This window comes from Syngnathus typhle, linkage group LG9 (assembly GCF_033458585.1).
Source record: "Syngnathus typhle isolate RoL2023-S1 ecotype Sweden linkage group LG9, RoL_Styp_1.0, whole genome shotgun sequence".
NCBI lineage: Eukaryota > Metazoa > Chordata > Actinopteri > Syngnathiformes > Syngnathidae > Syngnathus > Syngnathus typhle.
This window is the reverse complement of record NC_083746.1, coordinates 2,525,790-2,544,468: the sequence shown is the minus strand read 5'-3', so window position 1 is coordinate 2,544,468 and position 18,679 is coordinate 2,525,790. Positions and strand designations below refer to the sequence as shown.

At 42.1% G+C, this 18,679-nt stretch overlaps 3 protein-coding genes across 4 annotated transcripts; 2 read left to right on the top strand and 1 right to left on the bottom strand.

Moving 5' to 3' along the window:
• The first annotated feature begins 50 nt into the window (after positions 1-50).
• slc9a2 (solute carrier family 9 member 2) lies at positions 51-7,944 on the top strand. The gene is made up of 13 exons (XM_061287191.1): positions 51-525; positions 1,372-1,586; positions 1,654-1,902; positions 3,403-3,653; positions 3,771-3,988; positions 4,298-4,497; positions 4,710-4,799; positions 4,865-4,935; positions 5,459-5,626; positions 5,710-5,815; positions 6,179-6,295; positions 6,379-6,466; positions 7,283-7,944. Exons 1-13 carry the CDS (start codon positions 243-245, stop codon positions 7,615-7,617), a joined length of 2,391 nt encoding a protein of 796 aa, XP_061143175.1. The 5' UTR covers positions 51-242; the 3' UTR covers positions 7,618-7,944.
• Positions 7,089-12,031, bottom strand: mfsd9 (major facilitator superfamily domain containing 9). The gene is made up of 6 exons (XM_061287192.1): positions 11,664-12,031; positions 10,798-10,885; positions 10,310-10,353; positions 9,561-9,690; positions 9,177-9,386; positions 7,089-9,048 (listed from the first exon to the last, which is right to left on the bottom strand). Exons 1-6 carry the CDS (start codon positions 11,748-11,750, stop codon positions 8,255-8,257), a joined length of 1,353 nt encoding a protein of 450 aa, XP_061143176.1. The 5' UTR covers positions 11,751-12,031; the 3' UTR covers positions 7,089-8,254.
• Positions 12,032-13,490: 1,459 nt separating this feature from the next.
• tmem182a (transmembrane protein 182a) lies at positions 13,491-18,012 on the top strand. Of its 2 annotated transcripts, none has more exons than XM_061287688.1 (5): positions 13,491-13,814; positions 15,029-15,131; positions 15,837-15,935; positions 16,019-16,156; positions 16,623-18,012. In XM_061287688.1, the coding sequence occupies exons 1-5, from the start codon at positions 13,662-13,664 to the stop codon at positions 16,841-16,843; spliced, it is 714 nt and encodes a 237-aa protein (XP_061143672.1). In that variant the 5' UTR covers positions 13,491-13,661; the 3' UTR covers positions 16,844-18,012. The 2 variants fall into 2 exon arrangements, with proteins under 2 accessions (XP_061143672.1, XP_061143670.1); XM_061287686.1 differs by having other exon boundaries at positions 13,496-13,814; positions 15,008-15,131.
• Positions 18,013-18,679: the final 667 nt, after the last annotated feature.

Sequence of the window (18,679 nt, the reverse complement as noted above, 5' to 3'; positions counted from 1 at the left end):
CTGAGCCATTGATGGCCCATCAGTTCACGTGACATTCAATCAGTCGTGACCGCGCCCATGTAGAGGAACTCGTGCACGCGCCACAGGTAGACTTTTCCACAGGTGTGGAACACCAGACATTTGGCAAACATGTCGCTGTCGCTTTGGAATGTTTCAGCGAGGAAAATATAATGCGTAGTTGTCGCCTTAATTAGTTGCTTGGTGGATTGGGTGAGCGCAACTCGCCGCGACGGACACTTAAAATGGATCCTCACCTCAGCAGACCTTGGCACGTTTTGCTTCTTATTTTTGCTGTTTTAAGCGTCTTGCATGGCTCCGCGGGGGAGATCTCATCTCAGCCCAAGCTGGGTGGTGTTCCTGCTGGCGGTAGTGTCACGGTGGTGCCACCGGTCCAGCCGGACGGGCCCCAAGCATACCCTGAGTCCGAAAAGGACAATTTACCCGTTTTCACCATGGACTACCTGAGAATCCAAATTCCCTTTGAGATAACGCTCTGGGTGCTACTCGCCTCTTTTGCCAAGATCGGTAAGTGGCATATCGAAGTAGAACGTTTCCAACATTACATAGGAAAAAAATATTTGACCTCTCTGAAGTCCGAGGTGGCAGAGGTAGCCTTCTCACATTCAAGTGGAAATACTGATTCAACTTAAAGTGCAGTCTGAAATTTACAAACTGTTTTCCCTGTCTCAATAATATACAATTTTGGAAATTAGGCAGAACCGAAACTTATCTTGACACAAAATACAAAGCTTTCACTGATCTTAGAAACTCAAGATGTAATTTTAATAATTTGTGCATCGTATTTAAATGTTGCAATCATTGGGCTATTCCTTCTGGTGTTCCTGCCTTTCCATAGGGAGGCAGTATAATCATGCAAGAACAATTTTTCAAGCTACTACTGTGAGTGACTCTGTAAAATGCTTTTTTTTCTGTAGAGGATAAAGAATATATGCCCATGTGTAATATTGCATTATCTGTCTACAAGTGTTCAAATATCTTCTGCTTTTTAAAACATCCAATGTCAATCTTAACCATGATGTCACCATTTACAGTCCTTTAGCTTACCGTAATTTTCGGACTATAAATCGCATTTTTTTTTTCATAATTTGGGTGGGGGGGGGCGACTTATACTCAGGAGCGACTTATATACATATATATGTTTTTTTCACTTTTTTGGGCATTTTATGGCCGGTGCGACTTATACTCCGGTGCGACTTATAGTCCGAAAATTACGGTAAATAAATGTAACATGACAGCCACTCTGGCAAGTGAAGCTATGTCAACTTATAAATCACAACCGCTCCGGATGGTGCCGATATGATCAAAATGATGCTGGTAAGAGGATTTCAGAAGATTCCTCTCCTCTCTCAGGCTTTCACGTGTACAACAAGATCACCGTTTGGGTACCCGAGTCATGCCTGCTGATCAGCATCGGCCTCATTGTGGGCGCCATTATGCACTCGGTCAACGAGGAACCCCCCGCCGTGCTGACCAGCGACGTCTTTTTCCTCTACATGCTGCCCCCAATCGTCCTGGACTCGGGCTACTTCATGCCCACCAGGCCTTTCTTTGAGAACATCGGGACGGTCTGTTCAGAATCCCCGAAAGGTCTCGCGGTGATACCGAGGTTAATATGTCTGCGCGTGTACGTAGGTGCTGTGGTTTGCAGTGGTGGGAACCCTGTGGAACAGCGTCGGTATCGGCATGTCACTGTTCGCCATATGCCAGATCGAGGCGTTCGGAGTGCAGGACATCAACCTGCAGGAGAATCTGCTGTTCGCCACCATCATCTCCGCAGTGGATCCCGTGGCCGTGTTGAGCGTCTTCGAGGATGTGTCGGTCAACGAGCAGCTCTACATCGTGGTGTTCGGAGAGTGTCTCTTCAACGACGCCGTCACTGTGGTGAGTTGTTGATGGTGTTTTCTCCTGTTGCTTGTTTTGGTGACATGAGACAATGTGGGTTGTGTGCAGAAGTTTGTACCAATGTTTTGACCCACCACAAAATGAGACCTGAGGGGACAGTAAATCTAGAATTTGCATGAGAACCACAAAAAGCTAGCAGATCTTGCAAACGTAGCTTTTGAGTTTCTTTTGTTGACACCGAGCCAACCACTCCACCCTCCATTTTGAAACTCCAGTTCGGCCCCTTTTTATTGTCAATTACATGAAAGCTAGACATACCATTGTGTTTCTCTATTCTTTCCCCTCCGAGCTTAGCTCAGGTTTCGCTCCGTTTCTGTGGCCGGTTTTGCCTTTTGCACGTATGACGCAATGTTTGGGGCATCTCGATTTAAAGAAGTTGGCTCAAAGTAACGTTCTTGGAAACATCGTTGATAAACATCCCGCTTTGCTGTTGGGAGTTTATTTGCTTAGATGTCGTCAAACCAGTTTGCGAGGGCACTCTGGCAAATGTTATGGGAGGAGTTTGCCCGCAAATCATCCGAAACTGGACTGAAGTTTCCCCCATCCCACGGTGCCCCCCCCCCCCCCCCCCTTATCTTATTGCAGTCTACATGGAACTTGCTTGTCTTTAACGGCTATGCACTCTACAGGTAGTCTAGACAAAATGAAGGCAAACATTTAGTCAGCAATAAAGAAGTTACTTGGACCCACTTTATTAGGTACACTTGGAAACTGTACTGAGGCCAACGTAAGACTTAAAAAATATATATATCAATGCTAACTTTGACAATTTCACAGAGCCTTTTTGATTGAGTCATTAGTATTGTTTTGGTTTTCCGTTTTGGAGATCTCCACACTTCACTGATGCCATATCTGCTCTTTCCATAGGGGCACAAATATTCAAATATTATTTCAGTTTTGTAGAATACATTTCTCAGTGGCCAGTGTTTGTTTCAAGATATTTCTTCACAAAGATCTCGAAGTGTTCCTTGTTTTGCTTTTGCTTTTGCTTTCGAGATCAAGTCACATTTCTATTTTCAAACTCAAACAATAGTTAAACATTCATACGCACATATAAATTTAAAGGATTAGAGGCTTCCTGTTAAGTGGCGACTAGCTAAAAAATCCTGATTGGTATGAATGATAAGATTTGATCCAAACGCTTTTACAAATATTGACAAAATGAATTTGGCAAAACGGTCACATTTTGGGTGGCGAAAAAATCATTTTTGACCTTTTTTGTATGTTTCTATTTTTTATACATTTAATCTATGTTTTTTAAATTAGTTTTAACTACGCATGTATTTCACATTGTTTTCATAGCATAATAAATCAATACTTGAAGTGATGCAAATATTTGTCGTCTATTGTATCCTATGATATGTCGAGCAGACTTTCATAGATGATTTTATTCCAGTGTATTGATTCTTGCATAATTGCTGTATCATGCTATAAATTTTTCACTGTAGCTTTCTATTGCAAATTGCTCCCTTGTTGCAGGTGTTGTACAACATGTTCAACTTCATAGCGGAAATGCCGGTGGTGGAACCGGTGGACGTGTTCCTGGGCATGGCCCGTTTCTTCGTGGTGGGCTCGGGTGGCATGGCCTTCGGCGTTTTGTTCGGCATTGTGGCGGCCTTCACCACGAGGTTCACCTCCAAGGTGCGGGAGATCGAGCCGCTCTTCATCTTCATGTACAGCTACCTGGCCTACCTGGTGGCGGAGCTCTTCGCCATCTCGTCCATCATGGCGTGAGTAGACAATCAGTGACAAAAATGGTTACTTCTTGTGAATCAGAATATTTCCTTTCAAATGTTGGTTGTGAACCACAAAGATACTGGTTTCAATAAATCTTCCCTCTCCGTCAGCATCGTGACGTGCGCACTCACCATGAAGTACTATGTGGAGGAAAACGTTTCTCAGCGCTCGTGCACCACCATCCGCCACGTGGTCAAGATGCTGGGTTCCATCTCGGAAACGCTCATCTTCTTCTTCCTGGGCGTGGTCACCATAACGACCGAGCATGAGTGGAACTGGGGCTACATCCTCTTCACGCTGCTCTTTGCCTTTCTCTGGAGGGGTCTCGGTAAGGACGCCGGGGCTGAGGAGCTTTTTGCGCCATTGCCTGTTTTTTTTTTGTTTTTTTTAAAAGCAAGGGGGGGGAAAAAAGCACGATGATCTCTCGCAGTTTAGTATCGATACTAACCCAATACAGATGATGAATGTTGTGAATTTCTGAACGTTGATATTGCAATAGATAGTAAATCTCAAGGCTCAGTATTGATGCAATAGATATTGATACGAGGAAGGCTGGAGAAACTATTTATCGTAATTGAAGAGCATTTTTATATCTCAAGCCAACTATTAGACCGAATCTTTGCCCCCTCCTTGGCAGGTGTCTTCGTGCTGACTCAAATCATCAACCCCTTCCGTACCATACCCTTCAACCTAAAGGATCAGTTTGGTCTGGCATATGGTGGTCTTCGAGGGGCAATTTCATTCGCCTTGGCCTTCACTCTTCCGGTTAACGTCGGCCGCAAGCAGCTCTTTGTCACCGCCACCATTGCCATCATCATCTTTACCGTTTTTATACAGGTATGAAGCAACGTACGCTGGAGTACAGGAGATTGATGTTATTTCTTTTCACACACTGTCTAAGCTGTTATTCATTTAACGACAATTTTGTTCTTCGGATGTCACAAATGAAGTCAGTTCAAAGTAGGATCTCGTGATATAGCTTTTGATGATGATGTCGTTATACATGGGCGGGTTAAAGCATCTTTTGTTTCCTCTTCTGATCTTTGCAGGGCATCAGCATCCGCCCTTTGATCGAGTTCATTAACGTGCGCAGAACCAATCGCAATCTGGACACCATCAACGGGGAAATTCATTGCAGGGTACGTATTGGTGTTATTTGAATGTATGCTTTTGGAGCTGAACAAATCCCCCTTTGCGGTCTTAGCTGATGGAACACACCGTCGCTGGCATCGAGGACCTGTGTGGACAGTGGAGTCACTTTTACTGGAAGGACAAGTGAGTCTCACTGACATACTTGGTCAAACTTTACTTTTTCTTTTTTTTTCTTCTTTTGTTTCAACCATGCTGCCCATTGTCCGCTGTGGCACAGTGTGGGAAGTTCGGATGTGGTATCATGTTCACTTTTGCACAGGCCAGACTGGTTTTTCTCTACGGAAATCTCTTCAAGGTTCCTCATTGTCTGTCTCGTTGACTACAATTCACATATTGACAGTTTACTGTTACAAAAATGAAGCTCTTATCGTCTATACCAGGGGTCCTCAAACACAAATCTTCACGAATCTATCTTTTTTTGAGTCAGTCGAGTATCCATTTATTGACGTCGGTCAGGCCACATGAGATAAAAGTGTCATATTCAAAACCAAATGTCCTTTGCATTCGGTGACAATTTTTACAAGTCAGTTCAGCAGATGAAAAAAGCAGCGGCTTAAAGTGCTCATTTACTTATACAGATATATATGTTTATATATATATTTTTTATAGTATTCAATATATATATATTTTTTTCTGTGACTGTCAGGTTCATGAAGTTCAACACTCGCATCCTGCGCCGAATCCTGATCCGGGACAACCGTGCGGAGTCGAGCATTGTGGCGCTGTACAAGAAGCTGGAGCTGCAGAACGCCATGGAGATCCTGGACACGGTGTCGGGAGACATCAGTGCCGCGCCATCCATCGTCTCGCTGCAGTATGAAGCTGTCTTGTGTGATTTTACCCTCCATTTGTTGTGTTGTGATGAACTGATGAGCTTTGTCCCAAAAAATATTTCAGTGAGGAGAAGAAAGGAGTTGCTAAGCCTAAGAAGAAATTCCTGGCTGCTGACCTGAGGAGCATGCATGACATTCTGGCTAAGAACATGTACAAGATCAGACAAAGGGTGAGGCCTTAGTGTTTACTCAATAATACATTAGAATAAAAATATTCACCCAAAAAATATGAAAATATGAATTATGTAATATGTACATTTTTTTTCTTCTCCATCTGAAGCAAAGCATTTGACTCCTGCACATTAGGTATCAGTGTGAAGGACTTCAATTTTGCATAACCCATAGAGGCGCTCTGATTCTGCAGGAATCTGAAGGAAGAGCGCCATCTGGCGGGGCACCGACATATGACACTTAAGCCTTATCAGTTGACAAAACAAATTGAATACCTTGATCTACACTGGTGTGATGGTTTTTGGCGAGTGTTTTGTATGCTTCAAATGGTACCAAGAAGCTCCTTATGGTTCTCCCATCAGACGACGTCATACACCAGCAAGCACGCGCTGCCCAATGACAGTCGCGCCAAAGAGATTCTCATCCGACGTCACTCCAGCATCCGACGCAGCCTCCGCTCGGGAAGCTTCCGGACGCCGGTAAACTTTAACATGCTGGTGTGAGGTTGCTGTGCCCGCTCTGCAAAGAAACAGTGCATTTATTATTGTTTCTTTATTTTAAGGTGGTGCCCAAATCGCACAAGTACTTCTCACTTCCTGCTGGGAAGAACCTGGACTCTAATTTCCCACCTATGAGGCAGAGTGACACTGGTGCGTTGATCTTTTGCATTTAAGTGGGAGAACGCCGTTTAGCTAATATGAAAATGAAAACCACTGTTTTCATATATTTAATGTTATGCATTACTAGCTACTCAGTTTTCATAATTTAAATTGAGCAGGCAGTTTTCATGTTAAACGAGGGGCCAGCGATCCAAAAATATTACACTGATGATTATTATTTTACTTTGTTATAATAGCCAAATTAGCCATCACTAATTGGGATTATCCAATACGTACTCTACATTTGTATGCTTTTTCAAACAAATAATTGATCAAATGTAAATTACATGACTTGATCTTTATAAGTCATTGATTCACGTATTAGTGTAACAACTTAATTTATACATTATTTATTGAGCACAGCACATATTTGTTTATTGTTCATGGCACTCAAAACATCCTAAATACGTTTAGTTTATTGATAATAAAACATGTGTAGTACGTAGTGTAGCTGTAGCGCCATCTGCTGGATGAGTTTGCACCACTTTTTTCCTGACGCAAGTGGACAAGGAAAAGCGCATCTACCTAAGTGCAAACATTTTATACCAAGTCATCTGAGAAAAATCCAAAACTTTATATGCCACCTTAATGGCCAAAAAATATGACACAGGAGCATATTCTTAAAATTTAATAACGATTCAATTCAAGTGTATCTCATAAAAACAGCACATAAATGAATAAAAATAAAAACTTGCATCAGCATTTAATCTTCAATTCAAAACAAGTGAGCTGTACTTAGGCTGATTCTTTCGCATCATTTTTAATTTTGACACTCGCTCCGTTTCATTTGGATTGTTTTGCTTGCAGATAATCACGAAACCATGTCGGAGTTGTCGTTCCCTGCCAGACGTTCCCACTTCGCCCCGCCCTCACGCTCCTCGTCCAGGGCGGGATTTCCTCTGCACCGGCTGGACACGTTGGAGGAAGCTCCCTCCGTGGACCTCCTGGATGAAAGACGGCCCCGGAGAGGTCTACCCAGAACACATCCTTCTGCTGTTGAACCTCGCCGCAACGCAGACCCATCAGAACAGGTAAACGACAATGACAGCTCAACTGTGGTCGCTGTCTGGGCTGCGGAACCTCGAGAGGACACCACGAGGAACCCACTGCTAAGGAGGCCCCAATGGAAACCCCCAAAGTGAAGAGGTCAACACGTGCAACATAAAAGCTTTACAGTATGGCCATTTTGTTTCTTTTTCAAGAACTGCAAGTACGCACCTTAAACTGAGAGGACAGTCAACAATGGCCGATGTGGCCCATCTTTAAAAGTTTAGGAATATTACCTGTAGCATTTTGATTGTAAATTTTTAAGGTGACTATTGTGTTTTTTTTTTTTTTTTTTTACACACATATATATATATATATCAGTAAATATTGTTTTTAATTCATGGTTGTGTGTGGATTTCCGTTTTTCTTTTTAAGTCAACCCAAGCTGTTACAAAATAAATTAAAAATTTTCGGGCAATGAATCGCATTCATTTCAGAATGATTTTAGATATGATTGTTGTGAATCGCTGGCCTGGTAATGAAATACAAACTTGTAGTCAAGGCACCGCTAATTAGTGATTAGGGAGAAGTGAAGGATTCTGAACTCAGATTCAGTGGTCGTTTAGTGTGATACAGCAGTGATCACTGGTGCTTAGAGTACAGCTAAAGAAGCACGAATGTCAAGCCATAAAAATAGTTTTAAATATATACCCCCCCCCCCCCCCCCCCTCTGAACAAAATTGTACAGTATGAGGACAAAAGTTCAGTGCTTTGAAGAAAAGTCTGGTCTTGTTACTCTATTTTAGTTGCCATTTTTATCCCCCCCATCTTGCTCCATTTAGGGATTCGAACAAGAAGCACGGCCACCGCTGCGAGAGCCAGCAGCACCCCCAGACTGGGGGGGCCGCACGGGCTGAACTCCTGGGTGACACCTGAGAGTAACGGGGCCAGCACGCGACCCACGGCCGTTACCGACTGTCCGGCGCCGATCAGTGTCCCGCTACCCCGCGCCCCGCCTCTCTGTAACTCCAGGTCGGTGATGCTGGTGCGCCCAACTGTGGTGGAGATGGCAAAGAAGGTGGAGGTGAGCAGCACCTGCCACACGCCCTGGGCGGTGGCGTACAGCGTGATAAGCAGACACGTCAGGAGAGTGGAGTGCAGCAGCAGGGCTGCCATGTTGTTTCCGTAGAGCTTGGTGACTGGTCCCACCAGGAAGCCGGCCAGCGCGCCAAGAGTGCTGCTGTAGCTGATGAGGTAGCCTGTCGTCTTGGGCTTGAGAGAGAAGCGCTCCTCCATGGCCAGCGAGAAGTTGCTGTAGTACAGCATGATGGCCACGGCCATCAGCAGGCGCACCAGGAACAGGTCCCACATGTCGGACAAGGCCACCATGCGGATCCTGGAGCCCACCGAGGACAGCTGGCGCCAGGCAGGCTGCTGGGAGGACGGCCGCGTCCTCGCAACATCTGGGTAGGTCCGTGCTGAGACGTGGCTCTTGGTTGAGCAACCGTTGCTGATTGATTTGCTGGGGTTATTGGTGGCGTTACAATGTAGGATAATGTGGTCCCATGGAAGCAGCCAGACAAGCCCTACAAAAGACAAACAGCATTTGGAACATTTAGAACCAAGACCGGTACCGGTCCGTGGGTCATTTGGTACTGGGCCCCACAGGGAAAAAAAAAAACTACGGTAGTCTGCAAGGGACAAAAAGCTGCACCTGCATTGATGAGGAAGATGGCGGCACACGCGAGTGCGGAGGTGTAGAAGCCGCCCTCGTGCTCCGTCAGGTAGCCGCCCACCACGGGCCCCAGAATGAAGCCCACGCTGGAGGCGGCGTTGAAGTGTCCCATCACCAGGGGGCGCTCTGCCTCAGACACCAGGTCGGACAGCAGGGCTCTGCAGATGGACAGGGAGTGCTTGAACAATCCTGAGACGGGAGACAGTCGACAGGCTGGCATCATTAACAAAAACTCGCTGACAGTGTTGACAAATATAAATCAGTAAAAGAAAACACTTTGAATTAATTTAATTATTTAGGTTAAGGTTAGTACAGTCCACTTGTAAATGTAGGACTGATTTCTTCCCAAGGGTTGTCACTTACCCACGGGGATCCGTGAGAGCACAAACAAAGTGATGCTGGTGGACATTCCCAGCAGGGCGTAGCCGAAAGCGCTCAGAAGTAAGCAGGTCAACAGAGACTGACGCCGACCCACCACGTCACTCCAGCTGCCCTGAAAACCGCACACAAAACATTGTGAGTCAATTACAGGAACGAAGAAAAAAACTAAAATATCCCCCAATTTTAGCTGGTGCGGTTTATAGTCCGGTGCGGCTTATAGTCCGGAATTTACGGTAGTCATTTATATGAAGGAATTGAGGCAGAATTAGTGGCGACCCTGAATCTCTTATTAGGCAACAGCACAGACAGTTGTATTCAATTTCTACCCCATCTCTAACACGCACACAAAAAATGCAATTTAGACAGAGTGAGTTTGTCGTGTTCCACGTGCAGGCTCTTGTAGACTTGTCAAGATTCCGCCGCAGGGAGTAACAGACGCCTCCTTATCATCCTAATTGGTCGCATGATCTGCCACAATTGCACCCACGTCAGGAGCTGAGCAGAGCCCTGAGAATCTTGCATCAGATGGAATACTTAACTTTTGTCAGAGTATTTCTTTCCTCAAGATGAGAAAGTGTCTATTTTGTACATTTAATAGTATATGCACCAATGCTGGAAGTACGCATTGTTGTAAAGACATTCCAAAGACAACAATTTTGGACTACTATCACTGTGCTTATACCGTGTCAAATCGAGAAGGGGGGGGGGGGGGGTTAAAAGTTGATCCTCACCACAACTGTGCTTGAGAACAACTGTAAGACGCCATATGTGGACCCTGCAAACAAAATAGAATCATGAGATTCGGATCAGGGAGTAATTGAACAATTATGTACACAATTGATTTAACGGGGATAAAAAAAAAAGAAGTGTGGGTTAAAAACAAGATACAGGAAAAGTTACATGAAATCACAAATGTATATAATATCCTTCCATTTTCTTTACAGCTTCTCCCCTAACCCTATCCCAGCTGTCTTTAGACACCCTGAACTGGTTGCCAGCCAATCGCAGTATATATAATATATATGAATAAAAAGTCCAATGAAGATATAGTCTAAACACCCAAAATTATTTCAAACCTTTTTTTAAACATTTTTCAAAACATTTTCCCCATCAATTTAGAAATATAGACTATTTTGAGTGGGGAAATAAAAAAAATACAACTGAGGGATGTGGTTTGTTGCCTTGAACGTAAGTAAGGTGTGTCATGGCTACGTCTCACCAACAATGCCAGCAACAGTCGGACTTGCTCCGAGCGCTTTGACGTGATGGCTCAACAGCGGGATGATCATGCTCACCCCAAACAAGTCCTACAAAAAAGAAAGGGGAAAAAAAATAGAGAAGAACATCTAAATTTGTGTGACGTCATCACGGAAAGGATCGGTGATGGCAAATAGGACTTTGTAACTGTTAAGATGTGACGTTCTCATACCATTTTAAGAAAATGTCTTTCTAAATATGGACATTGGCGGTGAACACTCTGAAAAAGGAAGCTCTGCCTTGTTTTTATACATTCTCCATTGCGGAGATCAGAGCAACTGCCATACTCTTGATATAAGGCTCAAGGCAAGTCATTATGTCTTCTGAAGGCACTGCTTAATGTTTTTTGAGAACATTACCTTGCCCATGGCTCTTCTTATCCTCCCCACTTTCAATTAGATGAAGACAGGGTTAGCAGGTTTGGCAGGTAAAAAGTTAGTCGTCAACCCATAGAATTGTTCTTATCGTATTTTGCCATGGTGTTAATTGAAGAGGATTGCAGAACTGCCTCATGCTGCAACAGATTTTAGTGACAGGGATGCTTTGGAACAGGAGACCCTCAGAGTGCATTGTGTTGCCATGGCAACTTGAAATATGCACCTGACTGTCACCTGCATGACCACATTAGTTTGGTCAAATTAACAAAAGGCAAATAAGCACATACTGTTATTCAGATAAGCATGAGCGGTTTTTTTAAGGTACATTTACATGTGATCATTTTCTTTGCCGAGTTTCCTTAAGATAGTTGTATCGGTTTTACACACTGAAGTGTGTCTGCAGAGATCACAAAACATTCTAGTGTGTTTTAGTTGCTGTCACTTTACTTACCATGAAGCCAACCACATAGATAGATTGAAGAATTCTCGTCCGTCCTTGTGGTTTCTGATACAAAGTGCTACATTTGTGGTTGCTCATCCTCCGTCTCTGACCGCACGCCTGACGGCAACGCGGAAGCGCACATCGGACTTGGGAGTTTCACGTCAAAGATTCGGCGGTTGTCTCTCAAAGGGGGTGACCAACAAATAATCCGGTTTGTTTATTCTTTAAAGGAAAATTCGCAGCTAAAAAAGCGGAATTCACAACATAAAATATTCGACTCTCATACCGAGATGGCGAGGGCGTGGTTGTTCTTGTTTTGTACGGGAAAAAAATTCTGGTAGACCAGTTCGACTACCCCATGTTAACATGAACGGTTGGTATCATCTTTGACGTCACGTCTAAAAGCGGAAGTGTTTCTTTTCGTAAACAAATAAGGATTTTAAAATAACAAACGAACACGATTCATATCTTTGGGACTTTTTTTCTACACAATTGCAAAGTTTTGAAGGTGGAACAGTTTTTTTTTTTTCCATTTTCACAACCAGTTTGTTTCTTTTCCAAAGAGTTATGAAAAATACAAATTCTGTTAATCTTGTTTATATAATTGACAAATACATGTTATGTGAAAAGCCTTATCTGATTGTTTTCTTATATATATATATATATATATATATATATATATATATATATATATATATATATATATATATATATATATATATATATATATATATATATATATATATATATATATATCACTTTATTTTTTTCTGTATTTTAATTGCTAGTGTATACTATGTATTGTTGGTATTTTGTGTTTCATTTTGATACACGCCATTCTCGATGGATGCATGGATGGATGGATGCATGGATGCATGGATGGATGGATGGATGGATGGATGGATGGATGGATGGATGGATGGATGGATGGATGGATGGATGGATGGATGGGAAAATTACCTTACATATGTGTTGCTCAACAATTGTTATGGGAAGACTATTAACCAGCTGATCAGCATGTGGTCTTTCAGTCATTTATAACTGCAAGGGCAAGTGTTGGGTGTGGTTGGGTCACACCAGTGTGTAACTGAGTCAAGCGTCTACATATAGGTTCACCGCTAAATATTCCCCTTAGTCGCTACTTAGTCTGCAGGCCAGTTGGTTCATGTTCTCTTGTACCTTTTATCCTGATCAGGTATTGACAAATGAGTAAATATGTTATATTATGATATGTTATACTCTACAACCAATGGTTGCCACTGGAATGCTCAAAAAGAACCATTGTCTGTAAAAATAAACAATAGTAATATACATAAATATATTATAAATAAATAACATTTTGATGCTGAAATTATCTCAGCGTGCATGATGTTATTGAGTGCCGAACGCGAAAACGGAAACTAATATCGGTCTGTACTGCTGATTTTGAAGGCCTTGAGCAGATTAAATTGCCGTTACCATGGCAACACTAATTGGACAAAGTGTCAACAACATGCATGTTCTGGAAGCAGTGCTAAATACTTGGAAAAAAAGAAGAGGGTTGACTATTGGGGATAAATTAGAGCAATTTTGTGGAACAAATGTTATGTACGACAGTGCTTCTTCTGGTCTTTAGACCACTGACATCCCACCACTGATAATATCCTAAATGACGTGCATTCTGCTGCTGGGGCAGAATGTGGCGTCCTCACGGTCTCACCCTGACATTCCCTCGTCACTCTGGGTGTCCAGTTGCTGCTGCTGGTCCCATTCCTTACACACTCCCGCAGCAGTTGGAGTGTTTGGGCAGCAGCCACCTTCACTCAGGCCTCAAAATAGCACAGAGGGCTGTGTGATGGGTGGGCAGGGGTGTCCAGAGAGGAGTCATGTGCTCCAAACAGTCGACTGTCATAGAGCTCGACACGCTGGTGTGGATGTGCTCCAGCATCGGAACATTGTCACATGCGTCAACTAGTGTAGTTGATTGTGCACACTTCCTGAACCACTGACGCATTATTTCCCCCCAGCATGGCCATGAAGCTCAGCTTGGCATTGTTCTTTGCGGGTCTGTTTGGGGCCTTGGCGGTGGTCTTCATCCTCCTCTCATTCGGAACTGATTACTGGCTGCTGGCCTCCGAGAGTTGCCATCCACCTTCTGATGACGATCGCAACGCTGGGGAGGTAGGTGATAAAACGACAGTGATTACTGTGTTGTTTTCGTCCCATGTTAAATGAGCGAGAGTCAAAGGGTTTGTGATTCCATTGTCAAACAAAACCTGTCAAACCATCATCATTCATGACATCAGGAAACATCAGGAGAAAGTTCAGCGAGCCTCCACAGCAATGGTGGAAAATGCTCAAGAGCCACATTTGTTTTGTCAAATAGACGAATGACACCCATACATTGTAGATGAGTTGAAAAAAGTTGTTCAAATGTCCCATTGGGGTCCAGAAATAGAATCACTGCATTGTGTCGTACAAACAACCACATAACTTTGCATAAAAATCTGCTAGCTTTATGCTAACATATAATAAGAAATGGCATTGACAGGCTAACCAATAGCACTGGTGCTGCTTTAAAACTCACTCTTTTCAAGACCCACAGGAAAGTGTGGTCAATGATTACAAATACACCAAACTGAAAGAATAGCCTTTCTCCTTTCACCAAGAAAAAAACATTTTTTTTTTCATTTATTCATTATTATTATTTTTATATAATCAGTAGTAGAAACATTGAATTCAAACAGGAAATGTAAAAAAAGGTGAAATGTCAAAGGACTGCAACAAATTTACAGTCTATACTATACTGGGAAAAATATAAACAATTCATTTGGAATTCATCTGCATCACTCAACAGATTTTGTTCATCTTTGGATGCTCTATCATGTAGGCTTGCATTCCTGGTGCTTTTGCCTAGTCTGGAATATCCAATCAGGAGATGAAATGAATGGCAGAGAGGTCTCGCCATGGGACTTCTTCATGTAATCACACTCACAGTTGAGTGTGTGTGCAGCTATGCAAAGCTCTCAGCACGAGAGAAAAACAAATACCGGCAGTCCGAGCGGTGGAATGATGTCAGATTAAATATCACGAGAACACGTCTCGCTTTAGAACCACTTGCTTTTGCTTTCAACCATAGCTATGAGATATATAAAGATGGGGTTATACTGTATACCGTAAATACACCCATGGCCACAGCTGTTAGTGAGTGTAACTCACAATCCAACGATTGCAATGGAAAGACTGTCACAAATTCAAAGATGCTAATGCTCACCTTTGATTGATTTTGGCCACCATGTCGAAATTTTGGGTGCACACCTGCCCGCCATGACACGGAACACCTCATGATGCGAACATTTTTTTCCCCCCTCCAGCATGGTGATATTTTGGCAAAGAACGTCACCAGCTGGGTCACTTTCTACCATGAGGGCTTCTTCTGGAGGTGCTCTTTTGGGGGCAGTGTGGAAGAAGAAGACTTGCAATGGACAGTTTGGTTCAGTAAGTCAAACTTTGTGGAAAACTGCTCATTGGCGACATGTTCAGTTTTAAGTTGTGTCTGTGAAAAAAAAAATAAGATTAGTGCATGTATTTGATGACTGTTTCATGCTGTTGTTTTAATCAATAAGAGCGTGACAGTAGTCTAGTCCCCAACTTAGAATATGTTCAAATACCTTAGCCAAACTTTTTCATTTGTTTTGATTTTTTTTTTTTTCTCAAACATTCGGTCAGTTTTAATTCGTTTTTGTCGAGGTTTTGCTCATTTTTATTAGTTTATTTTTCATTTCAAAAATGCATCACTTTAGTAATTTTTGAACTATAGTTTTAGTATTTGCCAAGTGCAAGACAAAAAAGGGTCACTGAGTGCTATTGTGTAATAAAGTAAAGTAAGCTACAATTCCCAAACCACTGTTCAATCATCATTCTTAACAAAACAAATTCATAAAATAAACCCCAAAGGTCCCATTTTTACTTTGGGTTAACGCGAATTGGGTAATTACGTTGAATATTTTTCACTTTGTTTAATACGGTTCACTTTTAATTTGTTTCTATTTACTTCCTCAAGTGATATTGAATCTCACACGTATGACCGATTGGAGACTTTGAAAGTGTTGAGTCTTACTGCACATTGTAAAGATGGCCATTTTTTTCTTTTTTCTAAAATGCATTCTTTCATTAATATCCTTTCTACTTTTCCGCCCACAGCAAATCAGCCTTACTCCAAAGTGTGCATCCACGCCTACCTTTTCCCATTCCCAGTGTCCCATCACACTCACAACGCCACGGCCTATGAATCCGCCATAAGTAAATACTATTTCTATTTGGTATATTTCATTCCATGATTATTCCGCAGATCCATGTGCAATAAATACGGTTTCTTCTTTTAGTCTACAGAGGCTTCTGGAGCATTTTCATGCTCATCGGCGTGGCGGCTGCGGTGCTCGCTGGTTTCATCATCATCTGCGCTGCCCCCTTTGCCAGCCATTGCTTGTACAAAACGGGAGGTGGCTTCTTCCTGGTATCTGGTGAGAATTTCAACAGGATCTTGTTGATCTCTGTATAATCCCGTGGAAATGTGCTCTTCTTCCAGATTCCATCATTTTTGGATCGTCACAGCATTTTAAATTCAAAGACAAGCCAAGCATGTAATGGCCCGCAAAAATGACTTTTTCCAAAATAGGGCTGACAGGTTTGAACTTGTTTTTAAAATAGAAACTGATTTGACTTGGGCTGTCTTTGTGAGGTATTGCGTTTAGATTGATAATCTGAAATCTATGTCATAAATAGAAAAAAAATTACAAAAACATTTTCCCTATACTATTTAAACTGCTTTTATTAGTCTCTGTTTTGAAAACTAGTTAGTCATCAGTTTGTTGAGTAGCCTATACACAATATGAGACGTTCATACATTTATTATTTTAATGGCCCTTTAACAAAAATAAGTTTGACACCCCTGCTGCATAGTGACTCAATCGTCATCATCATTATTAGGTTTCTTCCTGCTGTGTGCGGTGGTGATGGATGTGATCTGGACCGAGGTGTTGGACGTGGTGGACGTCTACGTGAACTACCAGCGTTCCACCGTGTGTTCAGATTTCCAGCTGATCCTCAACTACGGCCTCTCCTTCATCTTCGCTCCCATCGGCATCTTCTTCTCTCTGTTGGCCGGCCTCCTCTTCCTCTTGATTGGCCGAGCGATCAGGATCCACTAACTGTGAGGAATCAAAAGGGAAATGCGTGAACCATTTAGAGTTCATGAACTACAGTACTGTGCAAAAGACATATAGAGCTAGAAGGTCAGTGCTACTTCCTTGTTCATGGAGAAGTCATAGACAGTCAATTGATAGTGTGGCAGGCCTAAAAAAGCATCTTTTTTTTTTCAATCTGTGATACATCTTCTTTATAGATTTATATTATTTTTTAAAATGTCAACAAAAATAATCAGAAGAAAGTTTTCTTTAGCCTTTTTACGACAAAATAAAGTCCAAAATTAAAAGCAGAAATTAATTGATTGATTGACACTGTTAGAGAGGTATAATTTAACAGATCTGAATGGTGATCATTAATATTCTTGAGGGTGGACCGTTATTTATTTAAATGTATCTGGTCATTTATCAGCAATCTAGGAGTGGGCAAACAATTGTTTCCAATTTTAATCTTCCTCCTCGGACGGTTATTGTGACTTGTCTCTATTTTGTTGCATCAATTGAAATCCATTGCTTGAAAATGGTACATCCCAATGTATTTTTCTTTTGTCAATTCATTTAGGACATTGAATAATTTCTTTAATTTCTTTCTTTCAGTTTTTAATGTTTTGTGTGCAATATGCACTTTCATATATAGAACCTTTTTCCTTAAAACAAAAGATAATTAGGCCTTTAAGCACAAGAGTTTGCCCAGCCACCCTTGCTCTTTAAAATTTGGATCAACATTTTAGCTGCTATCTACAATAAGTCAAAATAACTGATGTGAAAAATGAAAACAAAGTTAGTCGTGAGGATTGACCCAAGACTTTTGTACAGTACATGGTTCTTGGTTTATTATATCAGGATATAATAGGACACATTCAGTACCCACCGTATTTCCCCTTTTATAATGTTTTTCACGTAAATCTATTTTTTTTTTACAACAGCATTATCGTAGGTTAGTGATAGACTAGCCGCGTGCGTACAAATTCAACTTACGTTGCTTATTGGAATGGAATCCTGTCGTAAAAAAACCTCCTGTAGTAAGCATCCAAAGGATTCTCTTCAAATGTGTGTTTTATGTGATGGCAGCCTCTCACAGTGAACACCAAACGTTGGTTTATGTCTGTTTATTAATTTACAAAGCTGTTATAACATCACTATTGCCTAAATTAAACATGTTTATACGACTTTTATTACATTTGGTGGACTATTGTGAAGTGGTAGAGTAAAGTCAGTACTTGCTTGCACAAGTATTGCAATATGTACACTAAAGTATACACAAAAATAGGAGAAAATGCCTCCATATAGCCACAAGAGGGCAGTATAGTGCCATCTGAGCCTCCCCTGCGGCCCCTTTAAGAGCGTGGCAGACGCCCTATTTTGCTTCTGCAGCCTCCATATGAAGTGCATGTGGTGTTATGCATCTCATCACAAGTTGAGAGGCTGCAGGAGAGGAAGATGAAAGAATTCACACCTCCTGGCTGACAGACGGATGCTAATTTCACTCATGAATGGAGCATTTGATCAGGAATGAATGGATGCCGCCCTTGAATCGTATGTGTCTCAATCAACTGTGCGTCTCGTTGCCATCTAGTAATCTACTTTTTATATGTCAGTGTTGCTGACAAAAAAAAAAAGAAGATTCACACCTCCAAAAGCAACTGAGGATGTATAGTCCACAAGTCCACCAAGGGACTGCATATGTGGAAAACGGAAAGATGTGGGGGAGCCATATTGACATGCCACATATTTGTCTTTATTAAACATGTTCAAGCCAATCTAGTAGGTCCAGACACCTTGAGATACAAATGTGATGACTCCAACCCGGTTATTCTCACGATGAGTAATTACTTTCAAAAT